This window comes from Mercenaria mercenaria, chromosome 11, assembly GCF_021730395.1.
Source record: "Mercenaria mercenaria strain notata chromosome 11, MADL_Memer_1, whole genome shotgun sequence".
NCBI classification, from domain to species: Eukaryota; Metazoa; Mollusca; class Bivalvia; order Venerida; family Veneridae; genus Mercenaria; species Mercenaria mercenaria.
Window position 1 is genome coordinate 73,038,363 of NC_069371.1, and position 25,787 is coordinate 73,064,149.

Below are 25,787 nucleotides of genomic sequence, written 5' to 3' on the forward strand. Positions count from 1 at the left end.
TTCCAACATTCATGAAACCCCATCATAATGTCTGTTTGCTTAGCGTCTGCAACAAAGACACAAGTATCAATATATATCATCTCCTGTTCTATCAGTACTACATACTCTGCTTTGTTTGTTGCGGAGTTTCCTCTTGCTGCACCTTGCAGCAACTTTCGTACTTGTACTCTAATTTTATGGTTATTGTGCTTAAATGTCAATATGTAAAGGAATCACAAAAAGTGGTATCAGCTTTATTTATCATTCTGGCATGCGTAACCACAATATTTGCTTACATCGTAAAAAATAGCTATTATATGGTTTTGATTTAATCGGTTGAATATTCTTTTGTTTCACTTTCTAAAGTTATAGCTTTTAGCCAATCTAAGAACAAGCGCCCGTGGCTACTAATTTTAAGGAAACCGTGGTCGATATACTTTTTAGTACAAAAATGTAATTTATCGTACATGAATAGCAAAAGAATTGATATAAAACTAGCAAATGTGTAACTTTTTATAGCAATATATCATTGTCTTGTCAAAGTTCGTGGACATAAGAAAACCATATTTGAATAAAATAAACAGGAACAAATAATTACTTACAATTAAACATTTAATCTCTATCCTTTCAAAAGACATGCAAAAAGCAGAAATATGCAGAACAAAACATGCATGTCTGCTGGTGAAAACTACTTTCATTTTCGTGTAAGTTCATGGGTGAGGTCATCAGTTTATGTGCTCACGGAATATTTTCTAAACTAAAATGAGGCTGTCAAGTAAAAATGTAAGCAAGGCAGACGAGATGATATTTGAGAAATAAAAATGTATTTCAATCGTTTTTAAGGGGATTCTGAGTTATAGGCAATTCGGGATAAGTAAATGCAAGGTATTTCTGCATGCTTGGGTTTTTACCGGTGTTCTTATCTGTGAAAACCTCCTACTTTGACTTTTTATTGTGGTTGACGAAAGTTTGTGTTTATTTGCGGATGTTCTGTTGGCAAGTGCGCACGTATGCCAAAACTGGAGTGTGACGTCATATGTGATGGAGAATCCACGAACTTACACTATCCACGAACTTAGGCTAGACAACAATATATATTTCGGTTTTTCATTGATATATATGTATATCAATTTCCGGTAATATGGCTGCCATGTAAGATAACAAAAGCGTTCAAGCAATTTGAAAATCAACAAACATTGTCGATACATCTGAAAAAAGCAAAAAGAAATGCTACAGATACTATTAAAAGGACATCTTTGTAACTAGCATGATATAAACAAAAATACAAATATTAGTATAGAATCGGACGATCGGCCATTCTCTTTATTTGAGAATCTTCACGGGTCAGTTGATCAGATGTCTTTAATATCTACTACGGATAATGTCTGAAACCCTCGGTACTCCAAATCTAAAGAGGGGATATATGGAGACCGTAAGTCTATCTGTACAGTAGGCATTGTAACTGAAAATACAAACTTCAAGTAGGAGCTATCTATATTAGATATATGTGAAGTTAACTGCATCAAAATACAAGGACTGAAAATTATAAAAATATCATTTCCTGAAATAGAGTTATTTAAGCTGAAAAAAAATGATCCCAGATGAAATATTTGGAAAAAATGGAGACAACTCTGCGAAGACTTTATAATAGGCTTAGGGGACTATTGACCTAGAACCTCATACAAACTACCTACATTTTACCTCTAATCATGAAAAAGCATGCATACTTGCCACGTGGATTAGCAACCTGAATAACAAAACTATGTAAAGATCAAATAATTCATAGCCCTGGGGAAAGTAGGACATTTTTGTGGTGTAATTTGTCTACAAACAGACGATGTTTTTTAAAAAGTCAAAACCCACAGAATTTCACAAGGGGAAATATGTTGAAAAGGATATTGCTGGAAAGAGAACAATCTCAACTACCCATACATATGCGTCAAAGTATGGGAAAATATCTAGAAATAGTAGAAAATCAGAGAAATCAATTTCGAGGCTGTTAGATGCATAACTGTCTAATCATACATGGCATTTATCATAGATAGGTTACTTTTCCTTTGCACTGATATAACATGGGCCGGATTAGGATTAAGAAACGGTGTTCACTCAACAATTTCACTATATAAACGGATTGTTTCCCTTGTATAAAGAAGGCTTAGGGTAAGTCTCTATGTATAGGGCCGGGATCATGCTGGAGCACCAGACCCGACCACCTTCAGATTGTTGTTCCCCACCATGCACCTTCATGCGCCACAACAAATACCTGTGCCTCTTGATCCAAATCAACAGCCACCCCAAGGTGCCACAATGCTAAACATCGTCGATATAGTTACAGCGGTGGTATCAAGCCCCTTAGATAAGAGAACAAATAAAAATTTGCCATGGCCCAGTCATATCAACCATAGTAGAAGTCATAGTTAGACCTGTTGCTGAAAATCTGAACAAATGTTGTATGAAAATGAAGAAATAAAACAGAAATAATCAAACTTATCTGACTTCCAATCTAGCAAACTAAAAAGCATTAAAGCAGAAAATAAAAAAAAAATATGAAAATACAAAGCCATCAGCAAGATATTAATGAACTGTCAAACAAAATCTCAGACCAGGAACAATACAGCAGGAGAAATATTTTCAGATTTCACAAAGTTTACCTTAATGAAACAGGTGTAAAGCTTGATGGATGTAATGACACCAGTAAAAAGTCAACTGATGATGCAGTACTTGAAATCTGCCAAAAAAATGGCCTCACCAATATTAAAATATAAGATATAAACAGAAGTCATACCATTGGGAAAGTTACATGTAAACAAGAATGGCAATTACCAAATAATTTGTAAATTTGTGCGCTACAGAAACAATATTGATACCTCAAAAAAGACATATCTGAACTTAGGAAAGCAATTCAGTGAATTTGTCACAGATAACCTAACAAAATAAAAACAATTTATTATAAATAGACTGGGGGAACCGAAAACTCAAAAAGGTTCACTACTACTGAACAATACATGGTAGAATTTTCTACAAAATCACAGAAGATGGTTCAGTCAACATGGTCAGGTTCATTGAGGAACTCAACCATCTTATGCAAGATGGAGCAGCCAGGTCTGATGAAGCGTCTATGTTCTGAATTGTTAATAATTTGTTAATGAAAAGCCAGTCTTCCATAAACAATATACTTTGGTACAACATACAAAAAATTTAATTTGTATATGACCTACCTAAATTTATGTACCGTTTTGCCTGTATACAATTCGTTTGAACTAATTTGACCATTTTTATCGAGCCCGCTTGGGGTAAGCTCGATAAAGTCGTCACTTTCGGTGTATGCGCGCGTGGGTGCGTGCGTGCGTCCGTCCGTCCGTCCGTGCATCCGTCCGATTTTGTCCGAGCCATAACTTTGACATGCATGGACTTTTTATATTTGGCACGAATGTTTACCTATATGAGAAAGAATGTCATGCGTAAACCCCATGTCCCTATCTCAGAGGTCAAGGTCACAGTTGGAGGTCAGATGTCAAACTTAAGCTTGTCCGCAGCATTTTTTATTCATGCATGATGGGATTCTGAATTATCTTGGCATGAATGTTCACTTTTATATGACGATGTGTCATGCGCAAGAACTAGGTCACAAGGTCAAAGGTAAAGGTCATACTTAGAGCCCAAAGGTCAGATACAAGAATGACATTGTCTGGAGCATGTCTTCTTCATGCATAAGGGGATGTTGATGTATCTTGGCACATATAATTAACACCATGAGGCAATCTTGTTTTTAGAATTACTTCCCTTTGTTGTTACTATGAATAGCTTATATTGTAAATTTCTTATTACTGCCTTTGGGGGAAAATGAAACCGATTTTCTGTGGTACAACATACATGTTAAAAATTTTCGGTGTATTTTAACGTATCTCTACCTTGTAAGAAATTTTATGTGGACTTATATATTATCATTTGTCAAAAAAATTACATGTGCAAATACAGGTGCTAGAGTAAATCAGTTCTGACACCGCCAAATTGTATAATAAATGTTACTTTTTAGACAGCTGGCGGGCTCGACATTTTGCCCGTATGAATGCAAAATGTATTTCTAGTGTTAATGAAAAAGTCGGTGTTTTTTATATAAGATTTTGTGTACTATATGCATAAGTTATCAATTTGTATAATTATGAAATACATTCATTTAAATTTACTTAACATACTGCCACCACACAACTTAATTGACACATGGATATATTTGATAATGTTGTTTATGAAAAAAGTATGTCTTCTTGATACCCCATGTTTGGTTCATTATACATGAATTAGCAATATGTATATCAAATTTATTATTTTAAATCTATTTAAATGTTTGCCACATTTCTACTAGTTCGAAACATGAACATATTTGGATATATGTTATCATTGATATGAAGTATGTTTTCTTGACATAATATGTCTGGCACTGTCTAAGATATTTATTTTAATTTACTTAACTTTTTACCACCACACAACTAGTTTGATTCATGAATATATTTTTGTAAATATTGTTTATGAAATGAAAAAAACTATGGCTTCTTGATATACCATGTTGTGTTTAGCAGCCTGTATATCAAATTACCTTGTTTAAATTCATTTATATTTTTGCCACATTACTACTTGTTTGACACATGAGCATATTTGGCTTTATATGTTGTTTTTGACAAAGTATGTTTTCTTGACATAATATGCTTGGGACCACATACATAAATTATCAATTTGTATTCAATTTTATAAATTCAAATCAAATTATCCTTCTTTCACTAACCAATTCTATATGATATATGAACCATTTGACTATGCTTTTATTATTATTATATTATACAATTTGCTTGATACATGAACCGATCTGACTATGCTGCTATTATACAATTTGCTTGATACATGAACTGTTCTGAGTATGCTGTTATTTTTATACAGTTTGTTCGATACATGAATCCATCTGACTATGCTGTTAGTATTATATAATCTGCTTGATACAAGAACCCATCTGAATATGCTGTTATTATTAATACAATTTGCTTGATACAAGAACCCATCTGACTATGCTGTTATTATTAATACAATTTGCTTGATACAAGAACCCATCTGACTATGCTGTTATTATTAATACAATTTGCTTGATACAAGAACCCATCTGACTATGCTGTTATTATTAATACAATTTGCTTGATACAAGAACCCATCTGACTATGCTGTTATCATATCACAATTTGCTTGGTATACATACTCATCAGACTATGTTGTTATCATTATACAATTTGCTTGATACATGCACTCACCTGACAATACTGTGATTATGATACAATTTGCTTGATACAAAAACACATCTGACTATGTTGTTATTATTATACAATTTGCTTGATACATGCAATCACCTGACTATGCTGTTATTATCATACAGTTTACTTGATACATATACTCATCTGACTTTATTGTTATGAGTAACTTTTGTTGTTGAAGTAAATCTATGTGTAATGTCCTTCCTTTTCCACGATCTTATTTCCTTTAGTGAGCGCGCATCTGTAAAACAACCCATTATTAGTTCCTGATTTACAATCATTGGTACCAACGTCTCCGATATCTTTGTAACAAAATTGACTTTCTAACAGATTCTCCTTCGTTCCTTTCTTTGACTGTAAAATTGTGTCTATGTAAGCTTTATAGGGATAATTGATTACCGTATGCGATAAAGTGGTTTGCTGTAAAGATACATCAACCTAACTGAAAACGGTGTGAAATGGTAGATTGACCGGACCAACTATTTCGTTAGCGCTCACAGCGTTGCCATCCCCTTTCACAATATGCTTTTTAAGGTTCAACACGCTTCTTTTCAGATCCAAATACGCAGAGAAAAGACCGGGAATGTTAAATTCTAGTGCAGATGAGGTGGTAACTTGATTCACTGGACGATAAGTGATCCATTGTCTCTACTATAACGATGTGTTTGTTGAGGATAAACTAAACAAAGACAACTCCTCTTTATGAAAATCGTCCACCTTTCTTTACAATTTAAAGTCAGAATTGCCAAAGTGGGATCTCTTTCGTTTAGTATTCGTTAGAGGTGACGTATTCTTACGTTGTTTCGTGTTTCCACTGCCCTTTTTACAACTTTCACCCTTTTCTTCCTGCGTTTTATTTCTGACTGCGATTTCGGTCGCTTGTGCTACGGGAGATAATAATTGTTCTGTTAATTGCTGTTTCATTTCGGCCGTTTTTCTGTGACTTGCACCGCTTCCCACAATGTAGCGGCCCATATAATCAGGACGTACGTATCCGTCTCTCAGGGTCTGGTACGTACGGTATCCACTTTTCTTGTTTATGATTTTACACTTCTATGGAGCCCATACCTTTTAAAATGCAACACGCAAAGAAGATCGTTTACTTTAAACGCCACAAGACGTAAATTTTCGTATTTCAAATAAGAAATAGATAAAGCGAAGAACTAACTCCAGAAATGTACTTTTTACTTCAAAACTAACATGTTTCGTCCATTCGTCCATTGGACTTCATCAGAGTATAATAACAAAGGAAAGTACGACGTCAATGACGACGTCAAAAGACGTTACCCATTTTGGCGTAATATTCACATATAGTATAGGATCAAAAATAGATACGTATTCCCTGCAAAAATTGCAAAGCAAAAATAATATTAATACAGACAAGGAAAACTAACTTATATGCAAAAATACATTAGGAAGAATCTGTGTGAAAAAATGAAAGACTAAAATAATATTTTAGCATTCATGCCATGAGGCCAGGCTGTATTCAATGTATGAATCCAACGAGTCTCTTTCAAGAGCCTAAACCAGTCATTTTTTACCAAGTCGATTGGCATGAAAGAAAAATCACTAACAGAGTGATTTTCAGAATTGAAATGTTCAGATACATTTGTAGGAGTATCAGGAAAATGTCTGATATCAAATTTATGGCTGTTCATTCTTTGAGAACATTTCTGATGTGTTTGTCCCACATATTGTAACTTGCACTTTTTGCATGTGATTAAATAGATAACATTTTCAGACATGCAGTTAAGATTTTGTTTAACATCGTAAGTTTTTAAAGTTTGAGAGCTTGTAAACTGTACAGATTCAGTGATATTAGCGCAATGAGAACACCGTGTTCTATTACATTTAAGAACACCACCATTTACATCCGAAGACATCAGGCTACTGTGAACCAAGATATCACTAAGATTTGTAGGTCGTTTGTAAGCAATAATTGGTTTGCATTTAGATAGAATAGAAACTCGCCAAGTTCATGTAATTCACATCACTGGCAGGTATAAAAGACGATTACATTCTGTAACTTTAAGTTTTTACTGAGGACCAAAGGACATCCCATCAAACTTACCAAGCCAAAATGCAAGTTCAAAATAGATCAAACAAGTCAGAGTATCCCACGTGAAAAGTCTTTTCGATAGAGAATATTCTCAAAAATGGACGAGCGGAATATTCAAGATTTCCGAAGGGCGGGTATTCCAGTATGTATTCTGAATGGCTGGGATAAAAACGATCAGGTAGACGGTACAGCTAGCCAAGTTAAGTTAAACAAAAATACTGTTATGCTAGCAAGAACTTCAAACAAAACTGGAAATACATGCATCTTCACATAAGTCTCGTTTTTCTCGAGGAAAATTATTAATATTTCCGCTTAGTTAGCCTTTGTCTCAGTGTTTATAGCGTATAATTGATGAATTCCTTCATGTTGAAGATACTTGTTGACCTCCTTTCTTCTAAATTCCATACCCATGTCGGTTTTCATCGTATAAGGTTTTCTTGGGCCTGATAGACTTCGCTCTAACGCGTTCACTTTTTCTGTACCTTTTTTACATTTGATGGTTAGACAAAAAGCGAAACGGGACAAAATGTCTATGGCTACCAATACGTATTTGTAGCCGTCATTTTGTTTGGTTAAGCCAGACATATCCATCAGATCTATATCCCATTGGCTGCCCTTGGACAATTACACGAGATCGAGGAAATTTACGTCTGGCTCCTGGAGTCAAAGAAAAAGACTGTTGACTTTGAAGCCATTTCCTTATTTTGTGTCTACCGATTTTAAATTTTTCCCGGGACTTGACATACTGGTACACTTTTTCAACGGCAGCAAAACTTACGGGACTATTTGGGTCAAAATACGAAGAAGACAAATACTGCTTGAAAATATACACCAAAACGTATTCTTACGACAGTGGAAACGTATTATTATACAGTAGAGTAAAAAGCAGGCCTTAATCTGTCTTCTAAATATCTTTCTAAAATGGTGATTAAATATTCCGCAGCTTCGTGGTATTCCCGTCTAAACCAATTTTTAACAGTGTCGCAGTCACACATGTCTTATGTCGACAAAAACGCTGTTTGCGGTGATATAATAGCATACTTTGCCTCCGAGGTGACTCCAGTATAACTGTTTGTCCTGTAAGGCCTTGTCTGCATGACAGAGTTGATCCGTGATTTTTTTTCATCGCATTAACTACATGTAATGCCTTTCTTAGTTGGCTTGCCGTCTCGCCACTCTCTAATGTCAACTCTAAGATAGTCATTCCATTCTTTTACTTGCACGTAACGATCATTTGCCAAAGGGAAGTTACATCTGAAGGTAAACATATTTTTACTAGAGTGTTAGAAACTTTAATGACGGAAAGCTAAAGTTACAGAGTCTTTTATAGATCATAGCCGTTTTTAATTGGTCGGTTGTTTCAGGCATTCGATTTGGTGATTTTAACGTCATTATCTATTTATAGTCACACTAGTCTAAAAATATTACAGACGGGTTGCTTCAAACATGCAACAAGTACATAATACTTTAAGTCAAATATAGATAGAGAGTGGGGGAGGGGTTGAGAAAGTTTGTTTGTTTGTTTGTTTTTGGTTTAACGCCGTTTTCCAACAGTATTTCAGTCATGTAACGGCGGGCAGTTAACCTAACCAGTGTTTCTGGATTCTGTACCAGTACAAACCTGTTCTCCGCAAGTAACTGCCAACTTCCCCACATGAATCAGAGGTGGAGGACTAATGATTTCAGACACAATGTCGTTTATCAAATAGTCACGGAGAACATACGCCCCGCCCGAGGATCGAACTCACGACCCCGCGATCCGTAGACCGACGCTCTACCGGGTTGAGAAAGAATTTGAAGGAGAAAGAAGAAGGATGAATATACAAAGGGAATGCTACGTTCCTTAGTAACAGTCACACTACAGCGTAAACTACAAAAGCACAGTCATGTATCAAAATTAAACATACAACCACGCCCAACTAAATAACATAGAGAAACAAAGAGGTAAGACAGAGGAAAATAACGGCACAATCACACAAACAAACCAACCTAAGCAGGAAAAAGCAACCGTGCACCGCCCCAGGACTACGGTAGCCAGAGTAGGCAGCCACGAAAACTTACTAAAGTAAAAGGGGATCCAAAAAGTAGCGCAAACGCAAGGGAAAAGGAGGGGGAAACAGGGGGAGCATGGAGGACAAAAACGATTACTACAATAAACAACAATAAACAAGAAAACATAGTAATTACGCAACAGACACTACAAGACAGACAGAAAACCAATTGAAAATAGGGGCACCGCTTTGGAACAGTCAGAAACATATATAAAGGCACCTGGGTGTTTAAACGCCTTTAGGGCATGCCAACCTCGCACTTACCCAATTTTCAACAAGTAAGACAACTCTAAGTAAACAATCCCCGCTGAGAAAGGCTCTAACATTAGTGCAAAATAACAGTTAAATAAAGTAAAACATAAATTTAAGGTACATCTAAAGTATAATTACACCAATGTTCTCCACAACTTGTCTGAAGTCAGAGCTTTAAGAGCCTAACTTTTAAGGGAATGACTAAGAAAACTGCAAGACAAAAATCAGCTCCCTCCGTCCATTGTATGTAGGATTTAGAAGGAAAGCATCATGGAGTCCTACACTTTATTAGTCATCGCACCATCAAATAGTAAAGCGTAGCGATTAACTGTCGAGGGGTCAATCACTATACACGCACTGTGATTCACGATTTTCGCATCGTATCCTCTTTTACAAACTTTTTAACACATTTAACAAATAAAAAAGGCTTACATTTAATTTTCTGAATTTTATTTACTACATCACCATAGTATTCCGGTTGTGCAAGTCCATGTTTTATAAGTGTTTTAAGGTTGGTATTGTATGTTTCTAACAGTTCTGACGATCTGTAGTAAAGTTTTGTTATGTATAGATATGTTTTTCATTTTTCCCTAAGGCAAAACATTGTTTACTGACCTTTTTTTAAGACATTTTTCTGTATCAACTATAATATTCTCCCTTCGTCTAGAAAATTCTATCAGTAATGTATCACTTATTGAAAAACAGTGTGTGTCAGTTGTTTTGGAGAAGATTGTCCTTTATAGTTCCAGAATGTTCTATTTTCTTAGTGCTAAATAAAAATTCTGGAACCTTCCATAATACAATATATAGTCAGATGTTTTATATTTAAAACAGAGCCTAAGAACTTAAGTAGCTAAACTGAAGATATTGATGAAACTTTCCTGCATTTCTTAAAAGTACATTATTACCAGTTTGGATATTTAATATTTGGAAGGATTATTTGAAGGATTTATATAAACATTTCTGGATTTAAAGTTATCTTTGATGAGAGGAATTATAAATTTTGAATATTACTTTTGAACTGCGTTAAACGTTGTGGAATTCATTCTGACTGGATTTAATTTGACCTGAATAGGATTTGGACTATTTTACTTATTAAATTGGATTTTACAGCTTTTTGTAATTTTCAAAGGTATTTGGATTTTTACTTAAATTCATGAATAAAATTTTGTTATTGTTATATTTGCTGGTTTGTCTGTCTGTTACTTTTTTACTGTAACAAGAAATTGTTACCCTCTGACGTAACAATTTACTGAAAGTTTTCCGTAGCTAACGCTAACGGTAACCCTGTTGTATCAAATTTCTTGGTGATATGAAGATTTCTGTCATTGAAATCATCTATCTCTGAGCAAGCTCTTGCAAACCGAATAAGTTGTGAATATAGACTCCGTATGATGTTGCTCGAGGGACATCTCAATCAAGGTGAGGGAAGTTGACAATTTAAAAAATAAAATTGTCCCTTTTATCATATATTTTCGTTTCTATATTATTATATACAATTGTTAAATTTAAATCCAAAATTGACGCAACTAAATCTGGAGAATTTGTTTGGGTAAATATGTTTCCATATTTCTGAAAAATATCATGGGGTCCTACACTTTATTTGTCATCGCACCATCAAATAGAAAAGCGTAGAGATTAACTGTCGAGGGGTCAATCACTATACACGCACTGTGATTCACGATTTTCGCATCGTATCCTCTTTTACAAACTTTTTAACACATTTAACACATAAAAAAAGTATAAATAAAAAATATAAGTCATCCATATTTTAAATATCATCAAGATACCTCGAAGTTCCTTTAAAAGCTTCAGTAATCTGAAATTGTGTTTCAGTGGATAAACTTAGCATGAAATCTCGTTCATAACTGTATAAGAAGAAATCAGCAATGAGTGGGGCGCAGTTGGTTCCCATCGGGATACCAAATACTTGTCTGTAAGTTTTATTGCCAAATTTGATAAATATGTTATCTAGTAGAAATCTTAGAGCTTCACATTCCTGGTTACAACTCCATAGGTTGTATCTCTTAAATGCACTGTTAGAAAAGAAAGCTCTAGTTTCATTGCAAGCCAGGTAATTAACGTTTTCTCTTGCAAATGTTTTCTCAATTAACGCTACTAGTTTATCTTTAATACTTGGTTTTTACTGCAATAACACAATATGTCAAAGGTACAGAAATGCTTTTTGTAGTGCGTAAAGTTGAATTTGCGATGAATCGAGCTTTATATGGCGTTTAGTGAAGTTTAAGGATCCAATAAAGAGTAGGGAGCTTCTAATGACCGTCGTCAAGTACGACATTAAAATTCATACATTGATTAACATGACTTTTTGCAATATTTTTCTCATCTTGCTCATCAATCACGGTCACGTAACCAAGAGTTGAACTTGACCTAAAGATCATCAAGACAAATATTCTGATTAAATTTCATTAAGATTTGGTTACAATCTAGAGATTTCACAAGCTTTTTCTTTGATTTGACCGGGTGACCTAGTTGTTCACCCCTCATGACACAGATTCAAACCTGACCTACAGATTATCAAAACAAACATTCTGACTAATTCTCATGAGTTTCAAACTTAAATTGTGGTCTCTAGAGTATTGAAAAGATTTTCCTTTCATGAGTTTCAAACTTAAATTGTGGTCTCTAGAGTATTGAAAAGATTTTCCTTTGATCTGGCCTAGTGACCTAGTTTTTGACACAACTTGACCCAGAATCAAACTTGACCTAGAGATCATCAAGCCGAACTTTCTACGTTTCATAAATATTGGGACACAACTGTGGCCGCTATAGTGTTCGCAAGGTTTTCCTTTTATTTGACCAGGTGACCTAGTATTTGATTCAGCATGACCCAGTTTCGAATTTAAAATCATCAAGACTAACATTCTGATCAAGTTTCAAAAAGACTGGATCACAAATGTGTTCACAATGTTTTCAGTTGATCTGACGTACTGACCTTGTTTTAGATACAACATGAACCAGTTTCAAACTTTTCCTAGAAATTGTCAAGACTAACATTCTGACCAAGTTTTATAAAGATTGGGCCAAAACTGTGGTCTCTAGAGTGTTCAAAAGGTTTTCCTTTTATCTAACCTACTGACCTAGTTTTTGACCTCACATGACCCAGTATCAAACTTGACCTAGAGATCATTAAGACTAAAACTCTGATCAATTTTCATAAAGATTAGATGAAAAATGTGGTCTCTAGAGTGTTCACAAGCTTTTCGTTTAATCTGATCTACTGACCTAGATTTTACCACACATGACACAGTTGCGAACTTGACCTAGAAATTTTCAAGAATTACATTCTGATTAAGTTTCATAACGACTGGATTAAAAATATGGTCTCTAGAGTGTTCACAAGCTTTTCCTTTGATCTGACCTACTGAACTAGTTTTTGACCCCACATACCCCAGTTTCTAAGTTGACCTAGAGATCATCAAGACTTACATTCCGACCAAGTTTCATAAAGATTGGTTCAAAAATTTGGTCTCTAGAGTGTTCAGAATGTTTTCTTTGGTCTGAAGTAGTGACCTAGTTTTTGACTCCACATAATCCAGTTTCAAATTTGACCTAGAAATCATCAAGATTAACATTCTGACCAAGTTTCATAAAGATTGGGTCACAAATGTGGTTTCTAGAGTGTTCACAAGGTTTTCCTTTGATCTGATCTACTGATCTAGTTTTTGACCCAACATGACCCAGTTTCATAAAGATTGGGTCACAAATATGGTCTGTAGAGTGTTCACAAAGCAAATGTTGACGGACGACGCACGACGCACGACGGACGACGGACGACGGACGCCGGACAATGACCGGTCACATTAACTCACCTTGAGCACTTTGTGCTCTGGTGAGCTAAAAACAGTGGTTAAAGGCTTTGAAAATTCAAATGAACTGAATATATCAGAAGTATAGAATCACTTTAATAATTTACTTATCACTTAAGCACGAGCCGAGAATTTAAATTCAAGTTTTATAGAAGACGATGATCTTGACGGAGTTACAAGCATTTCCGAAATCAAAGACGCGGTGTTCTTACAGAATAATAATAAAAGCGCTGGTATAGATACTTTAATTGTAGGAATATAGAAACACTTTTTATATCATCTCGTCCTTTTTATCTCTAACCTTTAATAGGATTTTTGAAAGTGGAGAGTATCCAAAAATGGGGTGCTGGAAATATAGTCCCAGTATTTAAGGGTGGAAATTTTGAAGAAGCCAAAAACTATAGAGACATCACCTTAATAAATATTATTGCGAAAATATATTTACAGATATTACTTAATCGCTTGAATTAATGGTCAGTAAAACATAATAAAATCATTGACAACCAGTTTGGATTCCAAAATGGAAAATCGACTGTGGATTGTATTTTTCTGTTACATTCTATAATTGCCAGATCACTTTCAGAAAACAAAAAGTTTTATTGCCTATTCTTTTGATTTTGAAAAATGTTTTGATAAAATGGATCGATTTTCTATATTCCAGAAACTTTTCTCAGAAAGAGTTAGTTCCAAATTTGTAAAAGCTATCCAAAGTATGTATAATACTGATAAAGCCACTGTTAAATTATAAATGAAGTGACACCCTTTTTTGATTCAGATATAGGTGCAGAACAAGGGGACTCTAGTTTCACTTTACCAAATTTGTTTTTCGTAAACGACACTTTTGGTAGTATTAACTCTAATATAGAGGCGGTGGGTTTATTGGTATGCTAACAAATTTTGGCGTGTGGGTCATGGAGCAAGTCACGTGACAGGTTTTCGGTCCTGTACAGATTTTTTTTTGTTCGTAGATGTGTGATACACTAATACTTTATTTTAATGATAAAATATTTTATATATATTCTTTTTTAAATAGGAAAAAATCTGGGGTCACGTGACACGTTTCGACCATCTCCGTAACACACCGTTAGTTAAAACCATCTCAGATGACCGTGACCTAATTCGCACGATCCTTTTGTTTACATGTTTATTTCTACAATTGTCGCCTTTCATGTGGTACATTTGACTTGGATACAAGAATTTTGTAATTTGATGGTGATGTAGGATTACCACTATTAGCGGAGATTTGTGGAATTATGTTTTTTCTTAATATTGAATTGTAAAAAGAGGTTGTGTATGACGTCATCAATATCTGCGTACATTTCATGTAACAGTGAGCTGATAACCTTTGATAGAGATGAGTAAATGGTAATGTGTTTACATTACCTCTGTTAGGATTCTGGTTAGGAAAGTGTGGCTAGTTTGTATAAACTATAGATATTAGATATTTTAGGATATAATTTAATATATTTAGATTGCCATGACCTGAAGATGACCCAAACTATTTTGAGATCATTAAAGACACTGATTCTGGTATGCCTGGTATGTGGCCTATTGGAATGATAAGGTCTGCGTATTGGTGGTAATGGCCAATACACAAGCCTTTGACCATTGATAGACTTGCTTCTGTTTATCATAATAAGCTACTGTATAGCTACCGTGCAGTAAATAACTTGCAGGTGATATTTCTCACCTTTATAGCAAATCAGTTCTCACCTTTATAACGAGTTTAGAAAGCTTGATTGAAATAGGGCTAAATAAACAAAGTGATAAGATACAACAGTGTTTTTATCATATATTAAATAAATCAAGTTTTCAAACAATTACATCTCATCATTGCTGTATTTTATCAAAAATATAAAAAATGCATTCAGGCACAAAGCTTTTAGAAATAATAAAGTATGTGTATTTTGAACAATGATATATCTTTATTGCTGGATTTATTATACACAAAAGAAACATTATTTAGACAACACAAGTGGAATTATGCATTTTAATATATAAAATCCTTCTGTCCATATTCCTTTTTTATCTATTAAAAATGCAACTGAACGCTTCTTTAAATAATTTCTAATAAAATCCAGCAATTATCTTTTTTCTGGTTTTATTTTGTTACTTTTGATAAAATGATCATAATCATTGAATAAAAAAACTTGTAATTTCTCTTTAAATAAATATTAAGTTTTAAAATAATTATTTTATTGTTGAGGAGTGAGAATTGCTTTGCTATAAGAGTTATAATTTAATTGGCCGGGAAATTATTCAACATGACTGAGCAATCAAAATTAGTATATTATCAATTAAAATGATTTTGTGTACATTCTGAAAAAAAAAACAGCACTCCATTCAATAAAATGCAAAACACAGGTAATAACCAATTTATCTGTAGGCAATAAAATTTATGATTCTCTGACAATAATTAGGCTACATGTCAAGTCTACCGGGGTTTTATGGACCCTTATCAGAGTGGACCAGACAGGATCTTGTATATTGGGGATTAAAAAGTCTGGTATTTGGGGGGGGGGGGGTCACTTATATAGGAGATTTTCTTTGCTTTTAAAAGGACATGATTTGGTCAAGTTCACATCGGAGCTCTAGAAAAGTGTAGGCTGTTGTGTAAATGATACTTGCTCCCACCAGTAAAGTAACCGACCAATCAAAAATTGGGCCCTGAAAATATCTAAAACTGTTTTTCCCCGGCACATTGAGCGCTGTGATGAAAAGCAAGGAATCAGTAAACCCTACCTCGCCGTGGTGATTGCAGAGTTCCGCTCTTCAACAGGGGAGGTACGATTGGTGTACTAATTAATAGGCTGATCACTACCAAATAGAATGTAACCCTGCGCTGGTCTAGTCATAAGTAGTCCAGCTATAAATAGCACTATTTTTTTTTCCTTTCCTAGTGCATTTTCTCGACAGCAACGTGCTTACTTTTACCCTACCGCGTTTCAGTATGTATCACTTTGCATTCTGTTGAAATCGGTATGTTCCTATCGCATGCTAGGTAAAAATGGCGGCGTAAGAATTTAATGTCTCGAAAGAAGCGAAAAGTAGTAAATTCAGTGGTATGTATTTAACGAACTGTAGTTTTCTTACTTAAAGTTAACACCCCTTTTTGTTTTTGTTTTTGTAAAGTAGCGATCTAGTTCTTTATGGGAATATAAGTCTCTGAAAATCTGATATGCTAGAAAATGTCGAAAAACCGTTATGAAGTAAGTGGATTTTATATGAAATAAAGAACAGCTGGATTTAGTGGTGTTCAGCCTATAAGGGGCAATACATGGATTTTGTCAAACTCCTCGAAAATCAATGAAAATGCCATTAATCTATTCTTTAAGATGTAAAACGGTGACAAATGGCTGAAATTCTTGTGATTTTGGAATTTAGATCGAATTTTTGACCAGGAGGCTCTATTTTGGTCCGTTTTAAGACCTAGAAATGTCTTTTCCCGCATTTTAGCACAACAATTGTCTAAATATTGTTAAAATGGACATGTTTCTGAATGAAAAGGACAAACATCGTAAATCGTTGAATGGATCTTGAATGAAAAATCGACGAATAATGTAAAATAAATTGAAATATTGCTTGCACAAGGCTAAATTTTGCGTATGTTTGGGTATGGGCGTGACCTGTAATTAATTGCCATTTCTCTATATTTTCTCAATATTTTGCAACCCAACTATGCAGAATCATTGTAAAATAGGTAACTTCATGTTACGACTTTCTCTGAAAAATTAACATGTTCTACTCCATGCATTGTAAAAATATGTTGGCTATAAATGTTAATGTGTTGATGCCAAATAAATGATATGTTAATTTTTTGTTATGTTATGATATCGTTCTGATTAAGAAATAATAAGTTCCCAAACGTGGTTTATCGTAGAATAACCCGAATAACAGGACATACTAGCATCAAAAGCGTTAGAGGAATACCATAGCCAGAAAATTTTTCTTCCTCAGTGGCTATTATTTAGTATTTCGTCTTAAGTGTATAATTCCCCAGTTTTATTTTTACTGATTTTTACTGCGTTAAGCGCAAGTCATAGGTATCCCTCGGGTTGGTTAACGGGTCCTTCCTCATAAACAGCATGCTCGGTAAAGTTATTAGGTATCCCACCCCTCGGTTTGGTTATCGGGTCCATCCCTAGACAAGTCAAGTCTGAATGCAGTGGTAATGTTTCTGGTTGAGTAATCATTTTGACTGTGCTTTGAAAACGAACATTTAAATACGTATATTACTACTCAATCCTAAATGGCAAATTTTTACTCCGTCAAACAGAAAAATATATGTCGACAAATTGATTGTTATATTGGAAAAAAGCTCACCCGCTTGCATGCTGTTTTTAAGACTAATAACTCGGAATTAAGGTATTAGATCACTAATAGTAATGTTTACCAAATGGCCTTTGCTTGATATATTCTGAACGTTAACCGTGTTTTGCACTATTTTGCAATTTTTAAACAACTTTTACCGTGCCTTTTTTATAAATTTTGTATAACTTATGGTATCTCCTCAAGCTCAAGTAGAGACAGATTTCAAAGTGATAGCCATTATCCAAAACGTTTGCAGAGAACTCATTTTACCATTGATTTTAATAAAAGAAACATCAAACTATTGGTAAACAATTATAAAACACAAAATAAAAATGTCAATATCATTTTTTCTATAGTGCCTCAAGCAAATGGATTTAACGAGACAGAATTCATACTTCAACATTAAAAACATAAGGTCGAATACTGTGTTTCTGTTTTGAATTTTGCTTTCTCCATTTAAAAATAACCCCAGGGCAGACGTAAAACCTACCTAAATATCTTCCACAATATATAATCTAAGAGTAAAAGCAAAATAGAGAACTTTCACCGCGTGTAACTCAATATTTTTAAAGATGCGTAATTCTACCCCTTCTGTTTAAGCAACAAATTCACTTTGAACACCAAGAAATCGCTTATAAGATTCATCCTTTTCCATTTTTGTACAAGAAATCAATAATAAGTCTTGAAAGAAGTAAAAACTTACTACAAAAAGGAAAATAAGGGGAAAAATTGGTCCCAGTAAGGCTTGAACCTACGTACCCATAAGAATTGCTGCAGTAAAAGTAGGTTTATGGTAGGAATTGAATACTCTTCAAAAAGGAGGTTATTTATAAGTGATCTAATACCTTAAATGCAGACTTGCTGACATTTAAAGCGGATTATAGATTATATAACAAACAAAACAAACACACAAATTGACCTGATTACAATTAATACATCGCCGGACAACAATAGGTTTATTTTCACACCTTATAAATAACAGGAATATTTTTTGGACAAGCTGTGATATCGACTAAACCAGGTGTAAAAACAGTACGGGTACGTTAACGGGATTGAAAAATCACATCTAGCTAAACAAAATATCAAGCTAACGATATCAGGGTAATTTTGTAATAACGTTAAAATATATAGAGAAAAATCGGGACCGTATAAAACACATCGTGCTAACCGGAGTATATATATTCTTTATTAAAGTCTCATTCTTGCATACATTATACAATCATAAAAAAACATAGTTTATACACTTTAAAAAATTTGCAAGACCATTCTTCAGCAGAATTATAAGAGACTATCAATATTCACATAATTAGTAAAACTATGATATACAATTGCTCTAGTAATTAAGTTTAAAAACTTGAGCTGATGGTGCTAATCCTGACTTAACTATCTAACCCGAGCAAGCCTAAAAACTGCCATAAGAAATTTACATAAAAAGTGATTAGCAAAATTGGCACAAAAATGCACAGCTTAAGAATGGATGTAAAATATCAATTATTACCCCTGATCAGATCAGGCATAAACTGATTAGCACCATCCTCTCAAACTATATACACTTAAATTACCAAATATGACTACATTATCTGCAATACTGTAGATATATTACAGAGTGAGGTTACCAATCAAAAGAAAAAAAGGAGAATCTGTAGAACAGAATGCTCAACTTTCGTTAGTATAAATTATGACTGAAGCAAGGGAAGTAACTTTAATAATTCAAATGAAGAAGTTACAGGTTATTTACTTCCCCTGATAACAAAAAAAAGTTAACTTTTCAGTAATAGATAACCACACTGCAGCTCCATGAATATCTGAAATAAAACCTTTAAAGCCCCTGTAATTTGGGCAAGTACAATAGCTCTACTTTCTTGAACATTCAATCTTAATATATCACCAGCTGTCCAGAGACATCACAACTTGAATATTTGAAACACTTGAATTAAATAATACCAAAATGTTTCATACATTCAAGCTTGAAGAGAGAGAGAAAGGAGGAACAGTCTCTATATACACAATTAGCTTTGAAACAATAATGTTTCATATCAAGTAGAAGCTAATATAGTCTATACTTGTGTACTTACAATAAACAGAAAACGCCCCATAAAAACATAAAAAAAAATCCCTTTAAATGAAGAGACAACCCCGACTAACTTTTGCTCATTCGTTATTTTTAAGGTACCGAATATACTGTATATACATATTCAGCACGTTTTTTAAGAATAAGAAAGCAGGATTTTGCTGTCAATTTTATCATATCTGGGCTAGACAGAATGAAACTCAACTTATTATCATCTGATAGGTTCTGAAACTGACCATTAATAGATACTGCTTTTTCAAATAAATCTTTTCTTATAGATTCATAATGATTGCAAATTAACAAGACATGCTTTTCATCTTACACTCCTAACCTACACACTGGACATATTCTCTGGTTAACTTCAAGCCTTTCATATCTGCCAGTTTCAAGCCTGATCGGGGCAACCCCACACCTAAATTTTGATAATGCAGACCTATGTTTGTGTGGTATATTTAATTTAACATACAACTCTGTTTCAAAACTGAATTTAAAAGTACGATATGTTCTTAATTTGTTACATCCACTGTTATTATTACTGTTTATGACATGTAGAGACTCGATCCATTGGTCTAAATATTCATTCATTGCCTTTTCAGTTAACTTATTACACATATATATTTTACTATGACGTTCATCGTTCAAAAAATCTACACATTTATACCGAATAAACAGTTCTTTTACTCTGTGATGCCAATTTTTACAGCAACCTCCTGCATGTCGTAAACCATAATTAAAAACAATTTTATTCAAACGAGACGTATGCATCTCTGAAAATCTACACCATGTAATAGCAATACATCTTAGTTGTCTTATAAAAGCTGGTGTCCAACCCATGTCACCTGCTACTGCCTTATTAGGAGTATACCTTCCGAGGTAACGATATTCGACTGTATATGATTATTTTATTGCTTTAAAAATGTTTTAAGTCTAATAAGTAAGTTCAGATCAACTATCTAAGCTGAAATTTAGATATAATGTTTTTTCAGCCATATCATAGATTATATATAAAACAAGAAAACACTCTTCAGCATTAACTATGAAATTAAATGAAATGACTCATCACTCAGTTTTTAAACCAGACAATTACTTCATTTTCCCTATTAATTGGTATCTTACATGTGTACAAGTTAATACAGGGACGGATCAATATTTTTGTCACTGAATGATCTCTAGAATAATATCCGGTACGATACAAATGTATGTCATTATCGGCCTTGTTAGTTTATAATAACATAAGTATAACAACAATAGTTTGAGAATGAAAATGATTTTTTTTTCATTTATCCTTAAAATATAGTCTATCATTCACGTTCTAAAAAGAAATATTCTGACTTTCATAGAAGGCAAAATAAAATTCTTTACCCCAAGTAATATCCCAACCCACAAGATGTTCACATGGAAGCTCGTTAAGAAATAGTTGATATCACTGTTGTGTAAAATTAATTGAACATTTCATTATTACCTTTCTAAATGTTATTCATACACATGTAAGCTAACAGGTCATTCAAGTTGTATATTAATAGATAGATAGATAGACTCGTGCTTAGTGTGTTTCTTAGAAGACGTTTTACGAGACTTAGATATATCTTTTAAAAATCTATGCGGCAAACTTATTGCTAAAGTCTCAGTCACACTATACCGTATAGCGTTAACAGACGACTAACCTATTACAAGATTTTCAATTCGTTCGTGTCATGCGTTTCTTTTCCGTTTCTCGTGCGGCGCCTGCGCTCCTTGTCCGGCTACGTTCGTTTCATCCGGTGAAAGGTTTAGATCATGTTCAAAATTTAGAACGTACACCAACGAACAAAGTTGTCAGTTAGATGTACGGTAGCAATGCGCTTATATGCGTTCAGTTCGTTATCCATGCGTTCTCTATTCTGTACTTGTATGGTTCGCATCCGTTCTTGTTCGGTTTGCATTCGTTCTTGCCAGTGGACCTGTTTCACGACCGGACTACTACCGGTTATGCAATGGATATAACGTATGTTCCACGGACGATGTGAGACAACATTTTGTCCGTTACTAGTACGGTGATATCCTTTAATTGAACTACTGGATTGTTCGTCCTGTATATGTCAGTTAATCTTGCGGTCATTGTGCATTTTATGCACCCCATACCGCGAGAGCACCGAGCAGCAGCGGGGGATACCTTTCGCCACCGGATAACTTTCTGTCGCAATTTTTCTATACGTTTGGCATCCGTTAACGCTTTACGGTGTAGTGTGACTGGCACATAAGGTAGCAATTTTGTTAAACAAAATGTGCTTTTATTTTTGCAGTTCCGATCAAAATGGGTGTCGACATTAACACATACAGGGGACGGATTGGTTCTTTTAGTTATCAACTTGGACTTGACGTCGTAACTATAACATTTGTGCTTAACTTCAGTCGGGTATTGAAATGTATCGGCTCTGTGGTATTCATTGGTCTACTTCTCATAATCGCTGGAATAGAACAAAACCCAGGACCTAACGGAAAAGGTTTGTTTGTAGTTATATAGAATATGTAAGTATTGAAATTTAACACTACAAATACCGACATAAATGTAATCTGTTATATATGTATGATTCACACTCAAAACTTATCAACACCTCAACTATCAAAACAAATTATTCCAGACTTTGCTATAGTGATGATAGATTTGTCTTTGTTTGTCCTTCCTTCGGTCTGTCCTTTATACATCGTATTTGTTACATATCTCCAAAAAATACTGACTCTCATATATACGATCAGATGAAAAATGCAAACTTCAGGGTATTCAGAGTGGTATCATATATATTTCAGACGTGTAACCAAGTTTTATCCCAAGATAACCAAGTTTCAATAGAGGTACATATAGAGGTTCAGACCTCCTGGTTACTGGAACCATCGCAGATTATTTGAAAAAAAGAAAAAGAAATACTACTGCCTGTACCAACAATTACGTTTAATTAAACATACCTTGTAAATATAAATGTTGAAATATAAAACCTTTTACAAAACTTAAAAACAACTATCACCTGCTGCTATCGCATATAAGACAGTTTTCGAAAAAAAATAAAACAATGACACGAGGTATGTGAAATAAAGTGTCACAATATTTTTGGATGTGTCAAGTAATGTACTTTTGCGTAGTCCTAACCGCAGTTCATTCCTGTTTTGGATCAGTAGTACAGACATTTCTATCATTGAATGTTTTGCACTTGTTGTATGGAACAACATTCAGAATTTCTGACGATCGCAAACATTGTCTTCTAGGAGCATACTGCGTATTCAAGTCTTTTAAAACCACATTGGTGTCAAGCCAATGTGACATCTATACAAGAAAACAAAATCTTGAACTCAGTACTTGCTTTCACTGCCAACCAATGTAGGTCATGCAATGCCTGTTTAGAATTGTCAAATTTCCTCCTGTTAAGGACAAGTTTTGCACACATGTTTTAAATGCGTTGCATCTTACGCACCTCACCATCAGCTACACCATACAGTATAAAATTGCAGTTTTTCAAAAGTGAAATAAGTAGAGACAAAACTAAAATTTCAGCGGCTGCTTTTGTCAAATATGTGCGGATTTTCTTAACTCGTAGGTAACATAGCTGTATGACATTTGGATTTACATGATCTTTAAAGTTCAAGGTTTCGCCAAGAAATGCCCGATGCTGTGACTGCCTTTCTCTCCAAACCACTTAGAAGCTCATTAACCAACCAAAACAGCGCACATTCAGAGGAGTGGTATTTCCTATATGCAGACTGGTTCCTAGACGAAGCACTGTTTTCATTTGCATGTCTGTTCAATCTGTAAAGAACAGCGTTCTCAAGAAGTTAAACATCTACAGGAAGATAATTTGAAAGTTCTAGGTCAAGACCTGCCTTTTTAGCAAAGGTCCAACAACTGCCTTTTTGTATTTCACTGGGAAAACAGTTCGTCATAATGAGAGATTCACCAATTTAGTGGTACTACGGAGAAGTTCATTTACAGGTTATTTCAGTATACCTGTTGGCAAAATATCTAGCTCTAAAGACGTAGTATTCGATTCAACCTGAGGAGTGATTTCACTTTCTCTTGAGTCAATTTAGTAAAGGTAGTGATCCTTAACTTAATGTTAAAGGTTTTGGTGTTCACGTAGGGATAGGTGTATTTTTTGGATTTTTACCATTAAAAGGTCAGCACATTTTTCTGCCTATGAGTCACTGGACTCTACTTTAGGCAATGGTTATCGGATTTGAAACAAGCTTATTCAGATACTTATTTATAAAGAGTCTTGGAATGACCTACATCTTTTCGCTGGGTGTGTTTCTCTTTTGACGTTTGATTTCAAAATTGTATTCGTTTCTCACTGCTATATATGTCTCAAACTGATCCGTGTACGCTCGGACTTTCTTGTTGCTTTAGATGTTGCAATTTTTATTGAAGCATTGTTTGGGTGATCCTTGAATTATATTTTCTTTATTTGTGGGAGCGTGCTAATTCAAGAAATCATCTATATTCGAAACAAACTCAATCACAAAGGTGTTGATATTCTGAGAATCAACGTTAATTGCACGTAGGTCGTTGGAAAATTCTAATTCATTAAAGCTTCTAAATGATACGCTCTTAAAAGTCCCTTCCTTAACGATTAAAACCACCTTAACAACACAGTGATCGAGTGTCAACAATAAAATTGAGAACTACGGACGAAGACGGATGACAGACGCAATTCTATAAAAATGACTCCTTTGTGAGCTGAAAACTGTGAACTTTTAATATTGAATAACATTCCTTTTAATTTCAGAATGACGAACAACGTATATAAAGCGTACATAAATTCTAATTTCATTTTACAGCCCAGAGGAAAGGAAGACCTCCTTATTCCTAACCTTTCCCACATTGGTCTTTCAAGTATCAAAACGAAACTGTAAAATGATCGCGACACTAATATTCCTCAAGCAATTGTCGCTAAATAGTTCACTGATAATAATTGTTCATTTCTTCATTTTCTTTTGAGGAATTTGTTTTTTAAAATATAGGAAGGAAACGGTCACTCTTATATGCATTTGTAGTGCTTAATCTTGTTTCTGCTTAAGGTTGTCTTTATAGTTTTAATAAATTCCAAGAAAATGAGTCACATTTTAGCTCACCTGAGCACGAAGTTTTCATGATGAGCCTTTATGATAACAGTATATCTGTAGTCTGCCATTTGGTCAGTCGCCAACAATTCTTATACAGAACATCACGTACCACAAAGGCAGTTTTCTTATGTCATAAATTTTCCCGCTTTCAGATTCCTATAAATGAAGGCTATACATGCAGAATTTTGGTTATCATAGTAATCAAAGGGAAAACTTTTAAACCATTTTTTCCAAGAAACTACTGGTCAGCACCCAATTGTATAAAGCTTGGTTAAATTAACCCTGGGTTAAACTCTAACCTTTGGTTATCTTTAACCAAATCTGGTTAGCTAACCAGTTTGGTTAACCAATTGTATAAACCAAGATAACCAAATGGTTAGTTAACCAAATTGGTTAAAATTAACCACTGGTTAGTTTTAACCAATCCGTCCCGTCATGCGGTATTTGGTGGTTCCGGTGACGTTATTTTCGCGGAATTTGTCAAAGCAGAAGACAAAACAAAAACATGGAACCTCCAGCCTCCAAGAAACCTAGATTCAGGGCCAAAAACTTTTCTATGTCGGAGGTGGAGGTGTTAAAGACCGCAGTTACAGATAACTTCAGTACAATTTCAGCAAAACACTGCAATGGAACAGGTGGAATCACAAAGAAAATTCAAGACAAAGTAAGTTTCAAAATGCAATTGTCCAATTACCCCATGATCCCGAGATGTAGTGTAGATTTACACAGGTTCATCTCCGTAATCTAGCATACGAAATGTCCTTTAATTCTTTTTCAAAATGTAGACCAATGTTATTTTACTTAATTAGTTTTAATAGATTTCTAATCTCATGAAAGTGTATGCATGTT

General features: G+C 34.3%; 1 protein-coding gene across 6 annotated transcripts in view; it reads left to right on the forward strand.

Annotated features, from left to right (window-relative positions):
- LOC123566668 (interferon-induced very large GTPase 1-like) overlaps positions 1-25,787 on the forward strand; it is a 110,630-nt gene that overhangs the window by 19,279 nt on the left and 65,564 nt on the right. For 2 of the 6 annotated variants that reach the window (XM_053517719.1, XM_053517720.1), the window contains exons 1-3: positions 10,457-10,767; positions 22,130-22,330; positions 25,553-25,602. In XM_053517719.1, coding sequence (XP_053373694.1) covers positions 22,141-22,330; positions 25,553-25,602 — 240 coding nt within the window. In that variant the 5' untranslated portion in view covers positions 10,457-10,767; positions 22,130-22,140. Of the gene's footprint in view, positions 1-10,410; positions 10,768-22,129; positions 22,331-22,634; positions 25,603-25,787 lie in introns of those variants that run through there. The other 4 variants (XM_053517717.1, XM_053517722.1, XM_053517723.1 and 1 more) reach the window with 4 other exon arrangements.